The 22,334-nt window shown below is 40.6% G+C and overlaps 1 protein-coding gene across 11 annotated transcripts in view; it reads right to left on the bottom strand.

The window, feature by feature from the left end:
* The window catches only part of PAM (peptidylglycine alpha-amidating monooxygenase), an 843,699-nt gene that overhangs the window by 148,815 nt on the left and 672,550 nt on the right, over positions 1–22,334 (bottom strand). For 10 of the 11 annotated variants that reach the window (XM_050945643.1, XM_050945642.1, XM_050945648.1 and 7 more), the window contains 2 exons: positions 8,250–8,755; positions 7,005–7,125 (listed from right to left, as the gene is read on the bottom strand). In XM_050945643.1, the coding sequence (XP_050801600.1) occupies positions 7,005–7,125; positions 8,250–8,347 (219 nt within the window). In that variant the 5' untranslated portion in view covers positions 8,348–8,755. The remainder of the gene's footprint in view (positions 1–7,004; positions 7,126–8,249; positions 8,756–22,334) is intronic. The other variant, XM_050945654.1, reaches the window with a different exon arrangement.

The raw sequence follows: 22,334 nt of genomic DNA, 5'->3' as shown, positions 1-22,334 counted from the left end.
TACACTATTTCTCTTTATCCATCTTCCAAACTGCCAGTGATTGATACTGATATCTCAATTAATGGAGACACTGCTACTAATGAACAATATAACCCCAGAGTGGCAAATGACAATTGCCCTGAAATCTTTTGTCATTATTTCATATTAAATTATAAACAAACATTATGTGTATGATCACAACAGCAACAGCATTATTGGTTTGCCAAAGCTTGCTGTTAGTGTACAAAATTGAACATGTTTATACTTTGCATACTTAAAACCATTTTCATAAACAGCCATCAACTTGCCTGACAGTGTTGTTTTTCATATTGACCAAATGTTTTAAAATTCATCTTCCCATCTATTCCCACTCACACTGTCTCTGAAAGAGATTTGTACATCTATTTTATTCTATCTTTAAATGTACAAAGAACATAGCCCATAATGAATCGTTTTCTTGTACTGCTACCACCTCTGTAACAATTTGCTGAATAAAGTAAGATTAAAGAACATCCTCCTAAAATTAAATAAAATCTCCAGTACTCCTCCCAGATAAAACCTCTTAGGTATTGAACCTCCAGCAGTAAGATGTAATGAAGTCCTTATGTTACACATTTTACTTGTACTTCTCCTCATTTAACCCTACTATATATAACATCTTGGACAAATGCCATCGGAGAGTTTTAGTACTGTTAGTAATAAATACCAGAAGAGATTTACATACTATAGGGTTTGGGGTTTTTGTACATGTTTGAGATAATGTATTATTCAAAGATACCTATTAAAACCCCTATCAAATCAATAGGGAAAATATACCACTTCACGTTAATTAACCAAACTAGAGAATTATTCTATTTCATTTACTTCCAGATTTATATTGCCTGAATTTGTACTTCAATGACCCTGTTCATAAGAACTGCTCGGAACTATTCCGCATGAAAGTTGCATTCTTTACGCAAAAGTGCAGACAGTGCTCTTGCAGCACAAAGACTGCTTTTCTCAGTTAATGTGCTCTCCTTAATCACACATAAAGAGACAGTTCTGAATGGTTCAACGAGGAACATTTGTAGTTCTAGTACATAAAAACGTCACCATATTCAATAATCCAGAAAAAAACGGAAAACATTATTTAAAAGAGGCACTTCTGATACTGCAGAGCTGCAGTATCTGAAGCGCCAATATGTTGTGTAAATTTTCATGTGCTTAACAACTTTGGTATTCAATTAAAACAAATGTATGTTTACCCCGGTAACCTTTGCTTCACCATAGCCTACATAAGACATATAAAATACAAAATATCTTTTCTCTTAAATGATCTCTCACACTGAATTCTAGCACACAGCATTAATAAATGGTTTGAAAACGTGACCCACAAGTTTTACCTTAAAACAGGAAATTATTGAGGTATGCATCCAATGGATAGCTGCAAGAGGCATACATTCACATCTTAACTTTAGCTATATTTTTTAAGTTTGGGTCTCCAGAAGTAACACCAGCTGGCTCCTAGTAGAATGCAACATACTAGCATACAATATACAGGGGCACCACCAATGCAGCTGCTGTTGAACTCCTTTACCTGGCTAGAGCACAAAGAAATTGTGTTTTTTCTCCATTGTTAGAAAACTGCCCAATACATTAAAAAGCTCACTACTTCCAGGACCCATATGTGGACTAGCTGCATGTTGTGAGGCAGTGTGCATTGCAGAGCAAAGCAGTCAAAGTAGCAAAGTTTCACCCACTTGTATTCAGTAAATTACAGAGCAGACAAAAATGCCAAAAAGATATTTGGGACAGTGAAGTAAATAAATAAGAGCAAAGGAAAGAAAGAAGTAGCTTGGATTAAAAAAAAAGATTACAAATATGTCAGTAAGTCATTTTCCCTTAATGTACATTTTTGTTTTCAGAGCATGTATTAAGAATTCTAACCACCACCACCACCACCATACTCTTATTTAGCACTTTTCATCAATGGATTTCCAAGTGCCTTACAAACGAGGTCAGTATCATTATCCACTGGTAGTGCCAGAGACTGAAATCAGTCTTCTGAGAATATGCTATGGGCAGTGCAGACCCTTCAGGACCCAAAAAGGTACCCTCAGATTCTTAAATCTACCCATGCCTCAGTTTCCCTAGGGAGGCAACATCTGCCTGCTACGGAAGAGGAGAAACTTGAGGTCAGAGGAATACACTCAGAAGCTCAAGTGGGAGAAGGTAGCACCTTATATCCTAAGATTTTAATAAGGCATCCAATACAGTGAAAGGTGACCGCTGGTTCTTGAAGGAGATCTCTCCTCATGACACTGATCGTTGAAGAATGTATGCATTTGTTAGTTTACTTCTTTTGGTGGCCTTAGTCTGATTAAAAAGACTTTGTTCTGAAATCTGGATGAAAATAAACCAGAACTTTTCATAGGTGCTGGAACAAGGGGTGCTGCCACATCCCGCTGGCTAGAAGTAATAATTACAACCCAAATACATAGTTTCGGCATTCAGCACCCACACTATAAAAATTGTTCCAGCACCACCGGAACTTCTTAGGAAAAGCTCTATTTTTCCCCTTTTAAATGGCCTTTGCTTGTTTGGGAGGACTTTTTGTTAGTAAGATTTGCAGCTTGGCCCCACTCCGGCTGGGGCACCGGGTCAGGGGCCGCTCCGTGCAGCTCCCAGAAGCTGCGGTATGGCCTGCTCCGGCTCCTAAGTGCTCCAATGGGAGATACAGGGGCAGTGCCTGCCAATGGGGCAATATGCAGAGCCGCCTGGCCACGTCTCCAGGTAGGAGCCAGAGAAAGGACATGCCACTGCTTCCAGGAGCCACTTGAGGTAAGCGTCGCTTGGAGCCTCTCCTCACGCCCCACAGCCCTGTCCCAGCTCTGATTCCACTCCTGCTCTCCAAACCCCTCGATTCCAGCCCAGAGCACCCTCCTGCACCCCAAACCTCTCATCCCCAGCCTCACCCCAGAACCTGTATCCGCAGACGGAACCTGCACCCCTTCCCACATCCACGCCCCAATTTTGTGAGCATTCATGGTCTGCCATACAATTTCTATTCCCCAATGTGGCCCTCAAGCTAAAAAGTTTGCCCACTCCTGCTACAGAACATATCTATATTAGTTGTCAAAGTCTGTTTTCTCTTTTTAGAGTATTCACTAAAAAGACAGGGGAGGGGAGAGGTAGGTTTGTGAGACTGAGACAAGGTGCTATCAGCAGCACTCTGATCTCTGACATTGCTGCAGCGTGGGAGGATGCAGACCCTCCTGAGAGCAATTACACACTTTCCATTTTTCATAGTAGCCGCCATGTTACTCTGTATCAGCAAAAAGGAGGAGGAGTACTTGTGGCACCTTAGAGACTAACAAATTTATTTGGGCATAAGCTTTTGTGGGCTAAAACCCACTTCATGGGATGCATGCAATGGAAAACACAGTGGGAAGATATATATACACACAGAGAACACGAAAATATGGGTATTGCCATACCAGCTATAACGAGACTAATCAATTAAGATGGGCTATTATCATCAGGAGAAAAAAAACATTTGTAGTAACAATCGGGATGGCCAAGAAGGGACTCTTGTCAACTGTTGAAATGGGTCATCCTGATTATCACTACAAACCACCGAGCTATCCCTCCAATAATCAAAATGTCATAGTCTTATTTCTTTGCCATTGATACTGGTTGGATACTGTTGCTCAACTATTATCCAAGAAACTTTTATATCTGCATCGCTATTTCTCTATCCTTCACAGAGAAGATAATGTTAGGAAAGGAAAGTTCTGCCCCAGAACAAATAAGTGTAGCTTACTCCTGTTTATTCAGATTAGACTGTACTTGGTGATTAGAATGATGAACTTCTCAGTTTCTTTACATCATTATTATAGCAATATAATGCAACATCAACACATTTTTCTCTGAAGAAAAGCAGGACTCAAAAACAGAAGGAATGCATCCCTCCGCCATGCTGGCACTTCTCTAAAGTTACTAACTTGCCCTCCTGAATCTCAGCTTTCATTTTTTTTAAAAGAAAGTCTAACTGTTATGGTTGCGAAAAAACCCGCAAGAATTTGAGCCATTGTGTAACCAAAGCAGAGACAAGCCTACAGAGAGCCCATAACAGCAGCATTGAGAGGTGTGAACTGCCCCTATACATCTCACTGATGCCTGATAATTAACAATGTTGACATTTTAAGTTATTTAATTCCTTGTGTAAGGAGAAAGATGGTGCATCATAATGCTGCAGACGTTACTGCAAGTGAAGTCTCATTTTGGCATCATAGGAAGGTGATGTCTGAGAGGCACCACTACCTATTTTTTCCTCCTGATCAAGAAGGAACAAAGCAAGAACACAATTACATTTTGAATATCTGCCCGATCTACTATGAGCAGTATCTCATTTTGGCAACTCACATGGGTGGAGCTTAGAAAAGTAGCACCACTTTTTTTCTTCCCACTCTGACCCCTACAAGATGGGAAATGATGATATTTTTACATGGCAGCTGATATTATTCATCAAGATGAATGGTTTTAATAGAGAGGTCTCCAGCAGAGCCATATTTAAGCAGCACACATCAATCTACAGCCAGGAGCAAGAGCCTCCTGCACCTAGACGACAGAGAGCATGAGACAGCAAAGAGACCATTGTATAGCTCCCCTTCCCACACATATGCAATGAACAGATTTCTACCCTCCACCAGTGTTCTGCTTATCACAGCAACTGAGCTTACTGGAGTTAAAGCTGCTGCTAGCCATTCCACACAGTAAAATTGAGCAGATGGGAGCGACCTTCTCAGTGTGGGGAGGGTGACTCCTACATTATCTTTTGATTGAAGAACATAGCAAAGTTTATCTGTGACATTCTGATCAAAGACCAAGTTTCCATTCCAAACTGTAAAGGATTTCTTTGTTTCTTTTAAATATAGTTATGGCAGACAACTTTACTTATTTTCATTTGCCTTTCTGGGAATTGAGTAGGGTTCTCTCTTCCGCCCCCCCCTTAAATTTTACATTTTAGTTATATTTTTGATAGTTCTCTGAACACTTTTGAATATGGGTGTCAAGTAAATATATGCTTATCATTAAGGGTACAACTCTGTCACAGATTCCATGATTTTCTAGGACCTCCAGAACTTCTTTCGGGGCAAGACTGAAGCAAGTATCCGCCCCGAGGATGCTGGAGCAGCAGCCAGCTTTGAGTTAGTCTCCTGCCCCGTCCCCAGGGTATTTTTAGTAAAAGCCAGGGTCAGGTTGCTGGCTTCCATGAAGTTTTGTTTATTGCCCAGGACCTGTCCCTGACTTTTATTAAAAATACCTGTGACAGAAGCTTAATCTTAATTATCATTACTATTACTCTCTCTCTCTCTCTCTCTCTCTCTCTACTAGAATTAATGGATTTTAGATGAGCAAAGTAAAGCTCTTCAAGGTTAGTCACATTGTTTACATCTTCAACTAATGGGTCTTGTGCTGTGATAGCAAATACCTGCGAAATTCCATACATGCACCTCAGAATTCTTCAAGCACTTTTGTCCCCCTTCCAAAAGAAGATTTTAAAATATTTTTTATGCAGTCAAGACGCTCCAGCAGAAGCAATTTTATTTCTGTTTCTCAATCATTAAAACGTCAGAGCTGGCTCAAAATTACATGCTCCAGTGGGGTGCTCCCCAATAATTGAAATCCTTATATTTCTTCAACAGTTTTTCTAGAAGTGCTATCTGCAACAATGAGTCATCTACTGCAGCACAACATCCTGTTCTCATGCCTCTGCAGCCCTTTAAAGGGAAAAGTACTACCTTTTATTAAAGGACATACTCCCAGGCACTGCAAGGCTGCTAAAAATAATTATTTACAATTTATCATGCTTAATGAAACTAACTGTAAATGGGAGAGTAGAAAGTTTGACTATTTTATATACACCTTAAAAATAAGGTATTTTTAAAAAAGATTTATATAATTAGTTTTTTTTTAGTATTTCCTGCCAACAATCTATCACATCAATCTATCTTTGCCCAGGAAATGATAAAATTGTGCTGAGAAAACTATGCAATTAACCACATTAGGGTAGTTTTCCTGAACTAACTTTAGTGTCATAAATATTGCAACACAAATGGGGGTTTGTGCATTGTATGCATTCTATTTCCTTTCTGTTTGGCACAATTGCTTGAAACAGCAATTTAAGGGCTAGCTCCTGTAACCTGAGCCTCCTGGGCACCCTCCCCTCCATCACTGGAGCTAATGGGTGTATCTTAGTGTATCTAGTTGTAACCTATATGAGCACTTCTCAAACTGTGGGTTGGGACCCTGTTTTAATGGGGTTGCCAGGACTGGCTTAGACTTGCTGGGGCCTGGGGCCAAAGCCCGAGCCTCACCACCCTGGGCCGAAGTCCGAGCGCCACTGCCCTGGGCCGAAGCCTAAGCCCGAGGGCTTCAGCCCTGGGTGGTAGGGCTCAGGTTACAGGCCCCCTGCCTGGGGCTGAAGCCCTTGGGCTCCAGCTTTGAGCCCCCCACCCAGGATTTGGCTCCGCTACCAGGGCAGCGGGACTTGAGCAGGCTCAGGCTTCAGTCCCCTCTCCTGGGCTCATGTAGTAATTTTTGTTGTCAGAAAGGGGGGGTCACAGTGCAATCAAATTTGAGAACCCCATACCTATATAAACTAATGTGTTAAAGCACAGTTGGAGAGGTTTTCAGTTTAAGAGAGAATAATTTTCCTTTGTTAATGCATACTGCAGCAGTGTGAATATTATTCTATTGAAAACACAAAACAATTAGACTTTAGGAATTCAGTCTAATCTATATATAATCTAAGTAACATTAATCAAATGACGAAATTTTATGTAATTTGAAAGTTATAATCTCTTATTTTACACAATATTTTAGACTCTTCCTGCAGGAATCTATAGCTCTGTCTGTATTCAAGGGAGTAGGAAGTTTAGCCTGTTGCTTATCAGAAAATTATTAATGCTGTAAGCAAAATTCATTTTCTCAGGTTTTAAAGTGTAATGGAGAGAGACAAGAAAATACTATAATCTTCTCACCTGCTTAGGAGTCACCCCAGGCATGCGAATATCCAATGCAAAATCGGTTAGACCAAGAGAAGTCACTGGCCTGTTGTTTCCAAGGCATTCACTTGAAAGAGATCTAGTAGTATCTTTATACCTTAAGGGAAGAAAATTAAAAAATGGTTTCAAGTTTACTGATCAAGAGTTTGTATTTTTCTATTACAAAAAAAAAAACTAATGTGTATCAACTGGGATTATCAGTAGATTGTAAGGGAATTAGACACCCAACTCCCACTGATTTTCAATGTAATTTGGGAGTCTAGCTCCATCATTATCTTTTGAAAAAGAAGTGAGTTACTAAATATTTTGGAGGTGTTGATGGGACACATTAGAATAGACGGAACTATGAAGTACTAGCAAAAGAAGTTTACTACTAAAAATAAGCTCTTTATATGAACCACAGTTTAAGGTACAGATATATATGGCATTTTTTTCTTAATATGCCAAAATATATTATCTAGTGTTATTAGCTGAGGGAAAATAGCAAAACTTTTTTAAAGTTCATATTTGATATAGAATTCAGTTTGAACACAGCAGAAAAAAACTCAAAAATCTTTCTGATTTTACATTCTAGAGATGTTGATTTATTACAATTGAATATGCATTTGCCTATAGTGAATGCTACATATAACCAAAGAAACAAAGCAAATATTCATGTTGTTACTAATGGGGATTGTATGACAAAAACATTTAATGTAATGTAAATTCTAAATATATCAAATCGATAAATGTGATGTGGTAACTACAGGGTGTACATTGAATATATAACGCTATATTTTCTTATGTGCTAATACAGTGGATTTCCCCCACACATGCAACCACCAAATTTATCTACATAATTTAGTATTCAAGACCTAAAAAAATAAACATCAGATCCCTAATTACAAACTAGTTGACACTATCTCATGAAGAAGAAACAGTTTAGCTAGTAAGCTCATGGGGACAGGGACAATATATATTATGTGCTAAGTACATCAGTGGGGCTACACACAAATCTTAAGTTATTGTTTTATTATTTAATCTTATTAATCACATTGCCAAGGCAGATTCACATTTCAAAGAATAACAGACGGGGGTTCAACAACAGATTCTTCTTTTTCAAGACTCCAAAATAGCTAGTACATACTTTTTAATCTTTATAACACTTTCATTAGACTAAATGATAGCATCACTAAGCAGCATGCATTGAAAATACCAAAAGATGTTTTCTGCATAACCCACCTCTTAAAGACAGAAAGTGGGTTTTTGAAACCCAAACCCAAACAGCTATTTTGAAAAACAAGCAACAGTATTAGCAGGTTGTTAATGAGGCCAGCCATGTCCACCCTGCTGTTCCTGGAGCGATTAAGGGAGCAGAAAACAGGTAGTGCAGTTCTGTCAGCTGTGTTCCTGACAATTAGGCAGCAGCAGCTCACTACTTCATTATTATGTGTTCGGCAGGCATCTTACAGCTTTTGACACATCATCTGTCTTGGAAGGTGAAGCACTGTAAAATCAGGAAGGTGGATGATGTTAGGTTATCAGCTGCAAAAAAATAAATCAGTTGAAGACTCTCCCTTTGTAGACAGGCTACATTGTACTTTTGTCCAGTTAAGGAGCTGAAGCAAGTGGCATTCCTGATGCTTTTCCCCCTGCTGTACTGTTAAACCTGCAGGTTACTTATCAGTCCACAGCAACAAAGGCTCCAAGTGGCATCACACAAACCAACGTCAGTCATCCTTCAGAACCTGTAAAAATAGAAGCAGATAAAGGATGACTAACACATTACAGCATTAGGCCTCAGCAAATCCCTGTTGATGCTTTTTAATACATTAGTACTTTCATAAGCTTTAGCCCAACCCAGTGAAGAATGCACCAAGCCTTTCACTGTCCTTCCATCATCATAAATGCACAAAAACTATTGCAATTCCTACACTATATATTGGGAAAGTTATTCAAATGGAAGATGGCTAAGTAGCATGTGAAAAGAGAAATAAATAGTGCTTAGACCCAGCTGCATATGAGGAAAGGAAAGAAGCTGTAAAGGACAAAGCATGTTTTTATTATATATACACACACACATCACATAGTATGTTGAATGCATTGCTGAGGGAAAACCCACATGACAAGCATCAAGGGATTTTAATTAAGAATTATTTTAAGGAAATAATTTAACAAGCATGTGATAGCAGAACATGCTATTTTCAATAGTAAATAGGTGTTCCAGCCTTTTGTAAACTAGACAAACTTAAGCTTAAGATACTATTCTATTCACTGCTTTAAAACTGTTGGAATCTAATTTTTCTGAATTTTGAGATTCTGCATTTTAATTTTAATGTTATAAATACAAAGTTTAAAATTTAAGAAACAAAACTACCAAATGATCCACGCAGTATTGCAGATGGACTAGTTCTCGCCAAAGCTCCAAAGGGAAGGGGAAATAATCAGTTTGAAAATTTCACTTCCAGCAATAAATACAAACATCAAATTCTAAATAATGTATTAAGATTCTGAAATATGATTGGGTGTTTCTTATAAAATAAATTTGAAAGGATAAATTAACTTTTTTGCCAGCAACCAGAGATTGTGATTAAAGAAACCAAATAAAGATAAAATGTTAAATATAATAAAATGTCTAAAATGAAATGTTTAACTTAAATTACTGTATTTAAAGTAAACTGCATTTCACTTTTCATAGAAAATATAAAAAATACATAATTTAAACATAATATTTATTTGCATGTATTTTATTCATTTGAAGACTATATAAAGTATACGGTCACTGAGAAATAACTGCATACGACCTCAACCCCTCGCTCTTAACCTGCCGAGGCACAAGGCTGGGACAAAACGTCCCCATTATTCATACCATAAGTAAGTGTCCATGACCTTGGTTTCATGATTCTTTATTTGTGATGTACACAACTTTCAAGAATAAAGTAAGAGAATACTAGAAACAGTGGAAAATAGGGAGGCGGGGTACGTGGTTGGGCAGAGTATGGGGGTGCAGGGTATGGGCATGGATGTGGACAGGTTTGGGGGCGGAGAGCCTGTAGTGGCAGGGTACAGGGGTGTGGATGTGGGCAGGCTGTAGTGGGAGGGTACAGGAGTTTGGGGGGTTCAGGGGTGGGTGGAGTGTGGAGGTGTAGATGTGGACAAGGTTTGGGGGTGAGAAGGCTGCAGTGGCAGGGTAGAGGGATTGTGGGGGAGTACGGGGCTGCGTGGGGTGTGCAGGAGCAGGATATGGGGTGTGGATGTGGGGGGTATTTGGGCAGGCTGTGGTAGCAGGGTACAGGGAAAATAGGGAGTTCTGGGACTAAAGTGAGCAACAACTATCAAAATAAGGGACATATGAAAGACAAGCCTTGGACAAAAATCTGAGCTCTCAATAGAGAGCAGATAACTGTACACTTAAATGTTAATTATAAGGTTATGGGTCACTAACCGTACAGCATCCTGGCACTTTGATTGGCTGAGAATTCTCTTTTAGTACAATGTACATTAGACAGCCTTTTAAAAAAATCATGAGTGTTTGTGATCACATGGAGGAGAAGAGAAATGCAAGTTTCGATCACCTCTTCTCCTCAAAATGGGTAAATTTATAGTTTAATGAAGAATCTTTTATAAGAAACCGTTGTGGCACTTTCCTCATCCACAGGAGTGGGACATTAAAAAAAAGCACACTTATTCAGAATCCCAGTTACCATTTGGGACTTTTTATTTGTTTTATTTTTATGGATTTTCCGCAATGTGCTACATATTCTTCATATCATTAATTTGAGTGCTAGAGGTAAAAACATTTAAAGAAATGAACCATGATACCCTAATATCCTGACTTGAAAGTGTTTAAAAAGCTGGAATGCACCTAGCTGGCTATTATCAAATTATTTCTGGTTTGCTAGTTCAGAGGGATATGACAGATATCTATAAGATCATGAATGGTGTGGAGAAAGTGAATAAGGAAGTGTTATTTACCCCTTCACGTAATACAAGATCCAGGGGTCACCAAATGAAATTAATAGATAGTGGGTTTAAACAAAAAAAAAAAAGGAAGCACTTCTTCACACAACACATAGTCAACCTGTGGAGCTCAATGCCAGGGTATAGTGTGAAAATCAAAACTATAACTAGATTCAAAAAAGAATTAGAGAAGTTCACGGAGGACAGTCCATTAATGGCTATTAGCTAAGATGGTCTTGGATGCAACCTCATGCTCAGGCTATCCCTAAGCCTCTGACTACCAGATGCTGGGACTAGATGATGTAATGTATCATTTGATAGTTGTCCTGTTCTGTTCATTCCCTCCGAAGCATCTGACAGTGGCCGCTGTTGGAAGACAGAATATTGGGCTAGATGGACCTTTGGTCTGACCCAGTATGGTCATTCTTATGAGACTGTACAATATAGAGAGCAAAAAACCCAAGTTACCTAATACTGACTAGGTGGTGGTACATTGGGGAAACAGTATAATTTTCCTCATTGTCTTCAAATATAAGAATAAAATAAGCCATGTATTTAATATAAACTTTGATCTGGTTTTCAGTACAACCATGTTTTCAACATATAATTCCACAACTTGTTCTAATGGACAAAGAAATCTTATCCTTCACTTTCACCAGCTGAACACCCTAAACGTATATATCTACAACACAAGAGCTATAAAAAACTTAGAGGCAGAAGTAAGGAATATATTTATTTTCATTTGCATAATCTTACAGCGTAGGAAATTATTCTCAAATTCATGAAATATAAATCTGACAAAGTATTTTTCAGCAACTATGAAACAAATCTTTGGTAATTTTTACTAAAAGATTATTTGAGATTATGTGCAGCAATTCTTATTATAAATATCCATCCATTAACTGAACTCAACTCTTTTAGAGGAGACTACTGATAAACTTACTATTAATGATGCCTCCAACTACAGAGGCAATCAGCAAAATGAAATGCTCAATTCTGCAATATTCAGTATATTTCAGTGTTCACTCAGTCCGGAGGAGATTTCAGTCTAATTTCAGAGATGATGCAATGAGTGAGAGTATCAGGCAGTAAGAAGGAGAAAAATGAGGACAATACAATAATAAGACTATACTGTTACTTAGGTTCATTTTATGCATATCTTGATAACTGTGGCTTTGCTTCTAAGTTGCACTGGGTGCTCCAGGGGATGCAAGAGAAAAGTAGTAAAAGGATGGAAATAATATTAGAGAAACTAGAGCCCAAGGGATAGAAAGGAAAACTATAATTATTTAGGGTAGGAAAGGGAAAGTGGGAGAGTGGAAGAACAGTCATGAGCAGCTAAGAGTAGGAAGAAGATGAGGCCCTGACAGACTAGGTTGAAAAAGTGGTCAAGAAGCTAGAATTCCATAATGATAAAATACAAATCAGATTAACAATATTATCAGAATACAAGTTTAGAAGGATCCCAAGTAAGCAGTTCAGAGGAACAAGAAGAAGGAATGAATTATCAATACTGCAGAATGGAAGTGCAGACAGGAACTCTGTCACTCCAACACTTCAGCGTCGACTGCAAGAACACATCTGAAAAAGGATTGCAAGTGTTTGGTAAAGTCTCAATTTAGCCCTTAGAGCCTTTTGTCCACAGCACAAAACCACCAAACAATTCAGTGCAATTAGTAATCAATCTCTCCTTTGACAAGGATGCAAGGAAGAGAGGCAAATGGCCACAGCCAAGGTTTCAGTGGATCGATAAAGCTTTATCTGGGAAGCTTACATACTGCCCGTTTCCAGTTTTTAATTTTTCTTTTACAAATGCTATTTGTCTTCTTGTTTCATAAATATTAAACATACAGGACTGAGTGAGACCACCTGGGTTCTTTTTCCAGCTCCACCACAGATTGCACATGTGATTGTTGACAAAGCATTTAACCTGTGCAACTCAAGTTTCTGCATCAGTAAAATGTGGGTGTTGAATGACACTTACCTCCTACACGGGGAGCTGTGAAATTAAGGGATTTTATAAAATGTAACAGGATAGTTGGATGGCAGAATGGCCAATTGCAAATTATTCAAGAGCATCTGTATCCCAGCCACCATACACACTTTTATTGGGGGGGGGGCATTCTTTCTGTTCTTCCAGAGCTTTTTATCTGTCAAAATAGGATGATCTTTTGCAAAGTACAGCATTTTGCATTTCTCAAAGTTCTTTTTGAATTTTATAATACTATATGAATAGGTACCTCTCAACTAGGGCCATGGCTACACTAGAGAGTTGCAGAGCTGGTGAGGGGTTACAGCGCTGCAACTTAGGATGTGGCCACACTTGCAAAGCACGGCCAGCGCTGCAACTCCCTGGTTGCAGCGCTGGCTGTACACCCGGTCGAGCCTCGGGTGTAGGGATTCCAGCGCTGGTGATCCAGCGCTGGTCAGCAAGTGTGTACGCCCACCAGCGCTTTTATTGACCTCCGGGGTATAAGGAGGTATCCCAGAATTCCTGTACACAACAAACCAGAAGAAAGGGAGAGCTCGGAGTTCAGCCAAACTGCTTATTTAAAAAACAAACACAGCTCCTGTTTGCTGAGCGAGCGGAGGCAGGCAGGGGAATTACTTTGGAATGTTCACAGCTGTTTGCTTGAAGAGAGAAACAGCACTCTCACACGGCAGAGGGGGAGGGGGAAGTCCGTGTTGAGCAGTTGCTTATCTGGTCTGACGGGTATTTAGCAGTACATAATTTGCATTTAGTGAATGAGAGAGGAGTGGAGGAAGAGAGTTAGAACTTTTAAAATGATTGAAGGTAGGCACTGTGTATCTTCCAGTCCTTAGAACTTGCAAGGCAGGGAGCTCAGAACAGTGTCAACTCCAAAAATCCATTCTGTCTGTCTCCTCCACGCTCCCTGTCACATTCCACCCCACCCCCCTCTTTTGAAAAGCACGTTGCAGCCACTTGAATGCTGAGATAGCTGCCCACAATGCACCACTCCCAACAGCGCTGCAAGTGCTGCAAATGTGGCCACACTGCAGCGCTGGTAGCTGTCAGTGTGGCCACACTGCAGTGCTGGCCCTACACAGCTGTACGAACACAGCTGTAACTACCAGCACTGCAAAACTGTAAGTGTAGATATGGCCTAGCTTTAAAACAAAATCCACACTATGCAGAAGTAAAGACCCATCCCTTCCTGGCATTTGTCTTTAGTAACAAAATAAATTCAGTTCAAGACTTTTCTGTTAGATTTTGCTACGCTTAAGATCCCTTCAAACTGTTCAGCCCACACTGTAGATCTCCCCCTAGAGAAAGTCATTCTCAACTCTGTTCTGTTACGGTGGTATAATGAACCAACACAGCCAGAGTCTATTCAAGCAGATGCAAAATGTAAGAGAGGCTGATAGTCTCTACTACATGCATACCTCTATTACATTCATAACACATCTGTATCTATATAAAGTCTATCGTACCAATGATATATTTCAATTAAGTCTATTCCTTGGTCTTCAAACTTCTCTGTTCTTTGACTATCCCCACAGAAACATTACCAAACACATTTTTATGAGAGCTTCAATGTTTGACCAATATCATTAGATGCTCTCCTATGTCACACCATTTCTAAAAAGTTCAGTGTTTGAGGGTTTCACCGAAGACAACAAAACACAGCCCTTTTTAGCAGCACACATCATCTCTTCCCTTTAAACTGGGAATCTGCATTCTACGGTCCTCAAGAGAATTTCACACGGCACTGGAATGCATTTACTGGTTGATAATGCAGCAGACTTCTCAGATAGGTACAGTATCCAGTTATTTCCTGTTCTAAAGCTACTCCATTTTCCCAGCAGGAAACATGCAAAAAATGCTCCATATAGCAAAAAGCACAAAAATGATTAACAAGTCAGCAGGATCCCTAAAGAGAATTTAAAATTCCAGATGTCCACATTTAAGGGGAGAAAAACAACAAACAACATTACACAAATTATGTGCATAGAGCACAACTCAACACGAATTTTCTTTCATTTGATCTTCACAATCCAATTGGCAAATGGTTTCTAAAAAGCACATTTATTATGCAGTTTATACATTTTGAAATAGTGTGCAAAAATTAGCTTTAGTATATGTAAAGAAAAAATAAAAATGAAATTGTGTACAATATCTTATATCTTATAAAATTAAGTAACCCTTAAGATAAAATTCTTATATACTTCAGAGTGACTTATACATACTGTTATGTTTCCTCTAACCAAGTGTGTAACAGTTTTCTAATCAACATAAGACTTATTTCAAAGACAGCTAGTGCTCATGCTTTGTAGACCATCTTTAGAAAGCATTATGATGTCATGTTTTGTTTTTTACAATTACCTAACAGTCATTATAATTTCATTTTTGACTTGGGTATCTATATCTTAAAAGAGCTTTTATAATATTTTAATAATGCTTTAAAACCGTTAAATGGAAGACATATTTGTAAAATTTTATTTAATTGAAAAAGGAGCTCAGTTTGTTGGCTACAGAGTTCTCTTCAATGAAGTTTCTTCTTAAAGAAACAGTCAAATGGAATTCTAGTCAATTTAAAAAAAAAATTAGTCAGGAAAAGTTTCCAGTACTGTGGAAAACATGTTTGAGTCCTCTTCTAGTCTCAGGCCTTGTCTACACTACAAAGTTGCAGCGCTGGTGAGGGGGTTGCAGCGCTGCAACTTAGGATGTGTACACACCTGCAGGGCATTACCAGCGCTGCAACTCCCTGTTTGCAGCGCTGGCCGTACACCCGGTCGTGCCTCGGGTGTAGAGGATCCAGTGCTGGATCACCAGCACTGGTCATCAGGTGTAGACACTCACCAGCGTTTTTGTTGACCTCCGTGGAATAAGCAGGTATCCCAGCATACCTGAGGAAGCCTCTCTGGTAATCAAGCAAACTCCATTGCCCTCCAAGCAGGTCTCCTTCCCCGCGGTGTGCTCTGGCGTTCCCCGACCCCCCCTCCAAGCAGGTATCCAGCCCCGCGGTGTGCTCTGGCGTTCCCCGACCCCCCCTCCAAGCAGGTATCCAGCCCCGCGGTGTGCTCTGGTGTTCCCCGACCCCCCCTCCAAGCAGGTCTCCTTCCCCGCGGTGTGCTCTGGCGTACCCCGACCCCCCCTCCAAGCAGGTCTCCTTCCCCGCGGTGTGCTCTGGCGTTCCCCGACCCCCCCTCCAAGCAGGTCTCCTTCCCCGCGGTGTGCTCTGGCGTTCCCCGACCCCCCCTCCAAGCAGGTCTCCTTCCCCGCGGTTTGCTCTGGCGTTCCCCGACCCCTTCTCCAAGCAGGTATCCAGCCCCACGGTGTGCTCTGGCGTTCCCCGACCCCCCCTCCAAGCAGGTCTCCTTCCCCGCGGTGTGCTCTGGCGTACCCCGACCCCCCCTCCAAGCAGGTCTCCTTCCCCGCGGTGTGCTCTGGCGTTCCCCGACTCCCCCTCCAAGCAGGTATCCAGCCCCGCGGTGTGCTCTGGCGTTCCCCGACCCCCCTTCCAAGCAGGTCTCCTTCCCCGCGGTGTGCAACAGCGCTGCAGCGTGGCCACATCTAACACCACTTGCAGCGCTGGTTGCTGTAAGTGTGGCCACTCTGCAGCGCTGGCCCTATACAACTGTACTAATACAGCTGTAACAACCAGCGCTGCAAAATTGTAGATGTAGACATATCCTCAGTGAGTTTGCAATCACCTTTAAATAACCTTTTTTTCTCCTCTATTTGTGTGTGTTAAGACCCACACTAAAGGAAAATTAAGTAAATAATTGACCACAGGGAAAACAATTACAACGGATTATGCATGTGACAGGGGGTACAAATCCTGCACCAGGCAAGAAGGGGTTAAAGAGTAGCCTTGGGCTCAGACCGCCCTGCTCCACCTCACTTGTGAAACATGCCAGTCTTGGAGGAGGACCCTTAAAAAAGAGAAGCTCGGTTCAGAAGGGCCCAGCTTGTGGAGGTGGATAGACCTTTCATCCTCAGCTCCCAGAAAGGAGCAAGCAGAGATCCAAGCTTCGTTCGGTTTCTGGGAAGCACACGGAGGTAGGACGGAGGAGCTGGTGCTGCTCTTTATTTCTGTCAATTTAATTTCCTCTCCTTTATTACCTTGAGAACTGGGACTAGGGGTCTGACTCTAGGGCATACCCCTACTGAGACTGTCAGAAATAAGATGCAACTTTAATTCTATCACCATGAACTCATTCTGACAGTCTCTAATTGAATGATCATTAGCATTCAAATCACAGCACAGATGGTGTTCAGGGAATGAATCAAATAATATAGTGAATGATGAGGGTGTTGTCTGTGGGATTCCTGCCTCTTTTGCTCTAAAAGCTGCAAGGTGAGCAGAGAATGATGTTGAGGAATGCAAGAAGAGAAAGACTGTCATGTAGTTAAGGCAGCTTAATACCATCCAAGAAGGGTATTTCCTGTCATTAACGTGCAGGCATTCCAAGAGGAAGAACCCACAATGGGAGGGAAAGGTGGTCTCGCCAACACTACTGTTAGCCCTTCCTCTGCCTGCACCGTGTGGGGTCCCTGCCAGACTGGCATCCTGGCCATACAGGCTTCCACCAGTCCCTGGTCTTGACTTGCTGGGAATGCTGTCTGCATGTCCCCACCAATGAAAGCCAGGCAGAGGAAATCTCCTAATGTGAGAAGTATCCATTACTGGAGTCCTCCAGTAAGCACGAAAGAGAGCTGCATGAGGAGACTGCTCATCTGCGTAGCATCCAGGAGCATGAGAACTTCATCAACATGACACACATGGGAACATCGGGGACGGAAGCTGTTGGCCATCTACAGATGACTACATCTGCACTGGAAGAGGAAGGAGAGAACCAGTGGCTCTACAGAGAAGAGACCGGATACTCGCCATCTTGGGCAGCAGACAGGTAACATCATATGGAAATAATATTAACAGATAAAGCAGTTCAGGAGCATTGGCAGTTTCTCAAAAAGACAATATTAAATGCACAACTGCCTACTATTTGAATGTGATGGAGAAATATGAAGAAAAAGTGAGAGGGCAATATGCATCTACCAGGAGTTCTTTAATGACCTGAAAATGATAAAGAAATCCTACAAAAAGTGGAAACAGACAAACTGCTGAAGAGGAGCACAAAAGAATGGCTTAAGCATATAGGGACAAAATCAGCAGGGCTAAGGCAAAAAATGAGTTATACTTAGCAAGGGATATAAAAGATAATGAGAAGAGGTTCTACAAATACACAGGAGCAAAAGACAGACAAAGAAAAGCATAGGTTCTCTACACAGAGGAGGAGGAGAGCTAACAACTAATGACATCAAGAAGGCTTAGTTAATACCTTTTTTACTTCAGTCTTCACTAAAAATGTTAATGGTGACCAGATACTCAACATAATTAACATTAACAACAAAGGGAAGGGAACACAAGCCAAAACAGGGAAACAAGTTAAAGACTATTTAGCTAAATTAGATACATTCAAGTCAGTAGAGCCTGAAGAAATCCATCCTAGGGTACTTGAAGTAGCTGAAGCAATCATCTTCAAGGAAACTCACGTATGACGGGTGAGGTCCAAGAGGTTTGCGGAAGGGCAAATATAGTACTTTTCTTTAAAAAGGGGGAACAAAGACGACATGAGAAATTATAGACCAGTTAGCCTAACATTGACACTGAGACAGATAATGGAACAAATTATTAGATAATCAATTTGTAAGAATCTATAGGATAATAGGATTATAATGAATAGTCAATATGGATTTGTCATGAACAAATCATGCCGAACTAATCTAAATTCCTTCTTTGACAGGGTTCCTGGGCCAGTGGGTGGAGGAGAAGCAATAGACATGATATATTGATTTTGGTAAGGCTTTTGACACACTCCCACACAACATTCTCATAAGGAAACTAGGGAAATATGGTTTAAATGAAATTGCTTTAAGGTCAGGGCAAAACTGAAAGGCTGTACTCAAAAGAACAATTATCGATGGTTCACTGTCAGTCTAGGAATGCGTATCCAGTGAGGTGCCACAGGGGTCAGTCCTGGGTCCAGTACTATTCAATATTTTCATTAATGATTTGGATAATGGAGTGGAGAGTATGCTTATAAAATCCAAAGATGATACTAAGCTAGGAGGGTTTGCTAGAACTTTGGAGGACAGGATAAGAATTCAAAACAACCTTGACAAATTGAAAAATTTTTCTGAAATCAACAAGATGAAATTCAATAAAAAACAAGTACAAAGTAAAAATCAAATGCACAGCTACAAAATGGAAAATAAAACTGATTGCTGAAAAGGATCTGGGGGTCATAGTGGATCACAAATTGAACATGAGGCAAGAATGTGATACAGCTGAAAAAATATCAGTCTGGGGTATACGAACAGGAGTGTCATATGCTAAGGCACAGGAGGTAGCTGTCTTGTTCTACTTGGCATCAGTAAGACCTCAGGTGGAGTCCATCTGCATCCAGTTCTAGGGACCACACTTGAAGGAAGATGTGGACAAACTGGAGAGAGTCCACAGGAGACCAACATAAAAAAATGGTTTAGAAAACCTGATCTACGAGGAGAGGTCAAAAGAACTGAGCATGTCTTCAGTCTTAAGAAAAGAAGACCGAGGGAGCACCTGATAACTGTCTTCAAATATGTTTAAGAGTTTTATATAGAGGACGATGATCATTTGTGCACCATGTCCACTGAAAGTACTTGGCTCCATCTGCAGCGAGAGAGATTTAGGTTAGATATTAGAAAAAACTTTCTATCTATAAGTGTAGATAAGCTCTGGCATAGGCTTCCAAGGAACACCATCCCTGAAGATTTCTAAGAATAAGTTGGACAAACATGGTCAGGGATAGTTTAGGTTTACTTGGTCCTACTTCAGTGCAGGGGCTGCTGAGTCAACTTCTGAGGTCCCTTTCAGCCCTATATTTCTATGATGCCATCAGAGAACTGGTCTCTATTCCTGTCTCTGACAGAGATTCCTATGCAGTGCCAGGCAAGCAACTTAAACCAAAATTTTAACAGGCGCCTACTAATTGTGATTCCTTGTTTTCTAGCTGCCCAACTTGAGATGCCTTAGGCCAGATTTTCAGTAGTGCTGAGCACTTGCAACTGAAACACAGATTAATGGAAGTTGTGGATATTCAGTATTTCTGCCAGGAGGGTAGCATGGCAGGGTGAAACTATAATGGGGTGGGCAATCAGAGAAGGTCCTCAGTTCTAGTCATGGTTTTGCGACTAAATCACTGTGCAGCCTCAGGCAAGTCACTTGGTCTTTTTCTCAATTTTTCCCACCTGGTAAATGGGGATAATACACACAGTCCTTCTCTTTTTGTCTCAGTGGAGTTATAAAGATAAAATCATTAGTACTTATGAAGCACTCAGATGTGACAATGATGAGTGCAGTGGAAAACCCCAGGAGAAAATCAATTCTGTATTCAGTTTAGAATTTGGATGGTGTGTAGAAATGAAAGCATGGTAACATATTAAATGAGGCAGGTAAAAAGAAATATCAAACAGCATAACACACACGGAAACAGTGTGTTACCCATGTAACAGACAACAAAGCTAAGGACAAAGACAATAATAATAACTGGTTCTTTCAGAGAGGCAACGTGGATATGTGAATAGATTTGGGGTCTAAACAACCAGAAGGAGAGGTTGCTCACCTTGTGGAGTACCTGGATTTCTTTGAGATGTCCTATGAGTGCCCCCCTTTAGGTAACTTTCAAGCAGTAACCCTATCCTAAGGAGGCAGGAGGTTCAGAACAGAGTCCAGTACTGAAGAGAGAACCGTGTTGCCTACTGCAGAATCCAATCTAGCAGCATGAACGAAAGCATAATGGTTGGAAACAGTATGCACCAAGGTCCCTGTTTCAGCTCTGCAGATTTCAGCAACCAGAACATCCTTGAGTAAAGCTACAGATGTAGACAGATCTAATAGAATATGCAGTCACTTGTAGAGGAAGTTGGACGTGAGAGAAACCGATAAAAATATACCCAGAGTTCCATTTAGTGTGTCTTTGCTTGGAGTAGTTCCCTTCAACATATCTGCAATAGACGTAAGAAGCCCAGGGACTTCCTAAATGGTCTGGTTCTGTGCAAGAAAAAGCCTAGAGCTTTCCTGACATCAAGTATATGGAAGGTAGCTTCCTGTATAATCTGATGCATCTTTGGAAAGACAACAAGAATGTGAATAGTCTGGTTAACATGAAATTCAGAAGAAACCTTACATAAAAAATTGAGATGTGATCTTAACAATACCTTCTCCCTAGAAAATACAGTGACTAGAGGGACTGATATTAAAGCTCAAGCTCACCAACCCTTTGGGAAGAAACGATGGCCATCAAAAAGGATGTCTTAATAGACAAATGTAACAGGGAGCACATGGCACATAGTTCAAATGGCTGTTTCATAAGACAGTTAAGAACAAGACGGAGATCTCTAATTTGCAGAAAGCAATTCATAAGCCCTTTCAGGAACCTTGTTGTGGCTGGATGTGTGGAAAAAGAAAATCGAGAAACCTACTGGTAAGTGCAAAGCTGTTATTGATCTAAGTGAAACCTGATGGAACTCAGACAGCCCTCTGATATCTTCAATTCCAACAAGTAATTGAAGATTGTGAAAGAGATGACTGTGCCTGGTGAAAGATGACAATTACACCAAATATGAAATTGTCTCCATTTCTGGAAGTTAAATTAGTCACCAGGGATAATATTTCTTGGTGATGGTCCATTCAGACAAGGGGAGTGGTTACCCGATCCTGTTTAGTCCACAACGTGATGCAAGACTCAACTATTTAATCTTGCACGCTACTAAGAGTTTCAACAGAAAACTATCAGAGGCTTCAACACACTGAAATTTTGGGGGAAAACCTACTTTATTAGGAAAGGTAATTATTAATAGATGTAGACTCAGGTTGATGTTTTATTATTTTGTTTTGTTACCACTTGCTTTCACCACTCTCTCTTATTTCTAGTTACTTTATTTTTTAAAACAAACCTACTATTGTTGCACTGCAAGAGCTCACACGTGTTGTCTGGTTTACAGCAACAGCGATTTAAGGTAAAATGAGATCTGAGATATCTGTTAGTAGCTCAATGTCGGGGGCTAGATATCACAGAGGAATGCTTCAAAGGGATTCTTGGACTGGGATGCGCATATTGTAAACCTGCAAATTGAAGACAGGGCAGGCATAGCCGAGGTGAGCGCCTGAGTGGCTGAAAGGCTGGTGGTGTTAGGGAGCTGACATCCATCCAGGCACAGGCAAGACTCCCTCATACTAAAGGCCAGGGGAAACAAGGTGACACACCGCCCAGAGTGCTCTGAGAACCATCACAGAGATCTCCAACGAGAGGGTCACAATAATTTTTATAATAGAAAGTGTTTAGGTAAATTTAAAA

The sequence above is a fragment of the Gopherus flavomarginatus genome, chromosome 3 (assembly GCF_025201925.1).
Source record: "Gopherus flavomarginatus isolate rGopFla2 chromosome 3, rGopFla2.mat.asm, whole genome shotgun sequence".
Taxonomy (NCBI): domain Eukaryota; kingdom Metazoa; phylum Chordata; order Testudines; family Testudinidae; genus Gopherus; species Gopherus flavomarginatus.
This window is presented reverse-complemented; position numbering and strand designations above follow the sequence as displayed.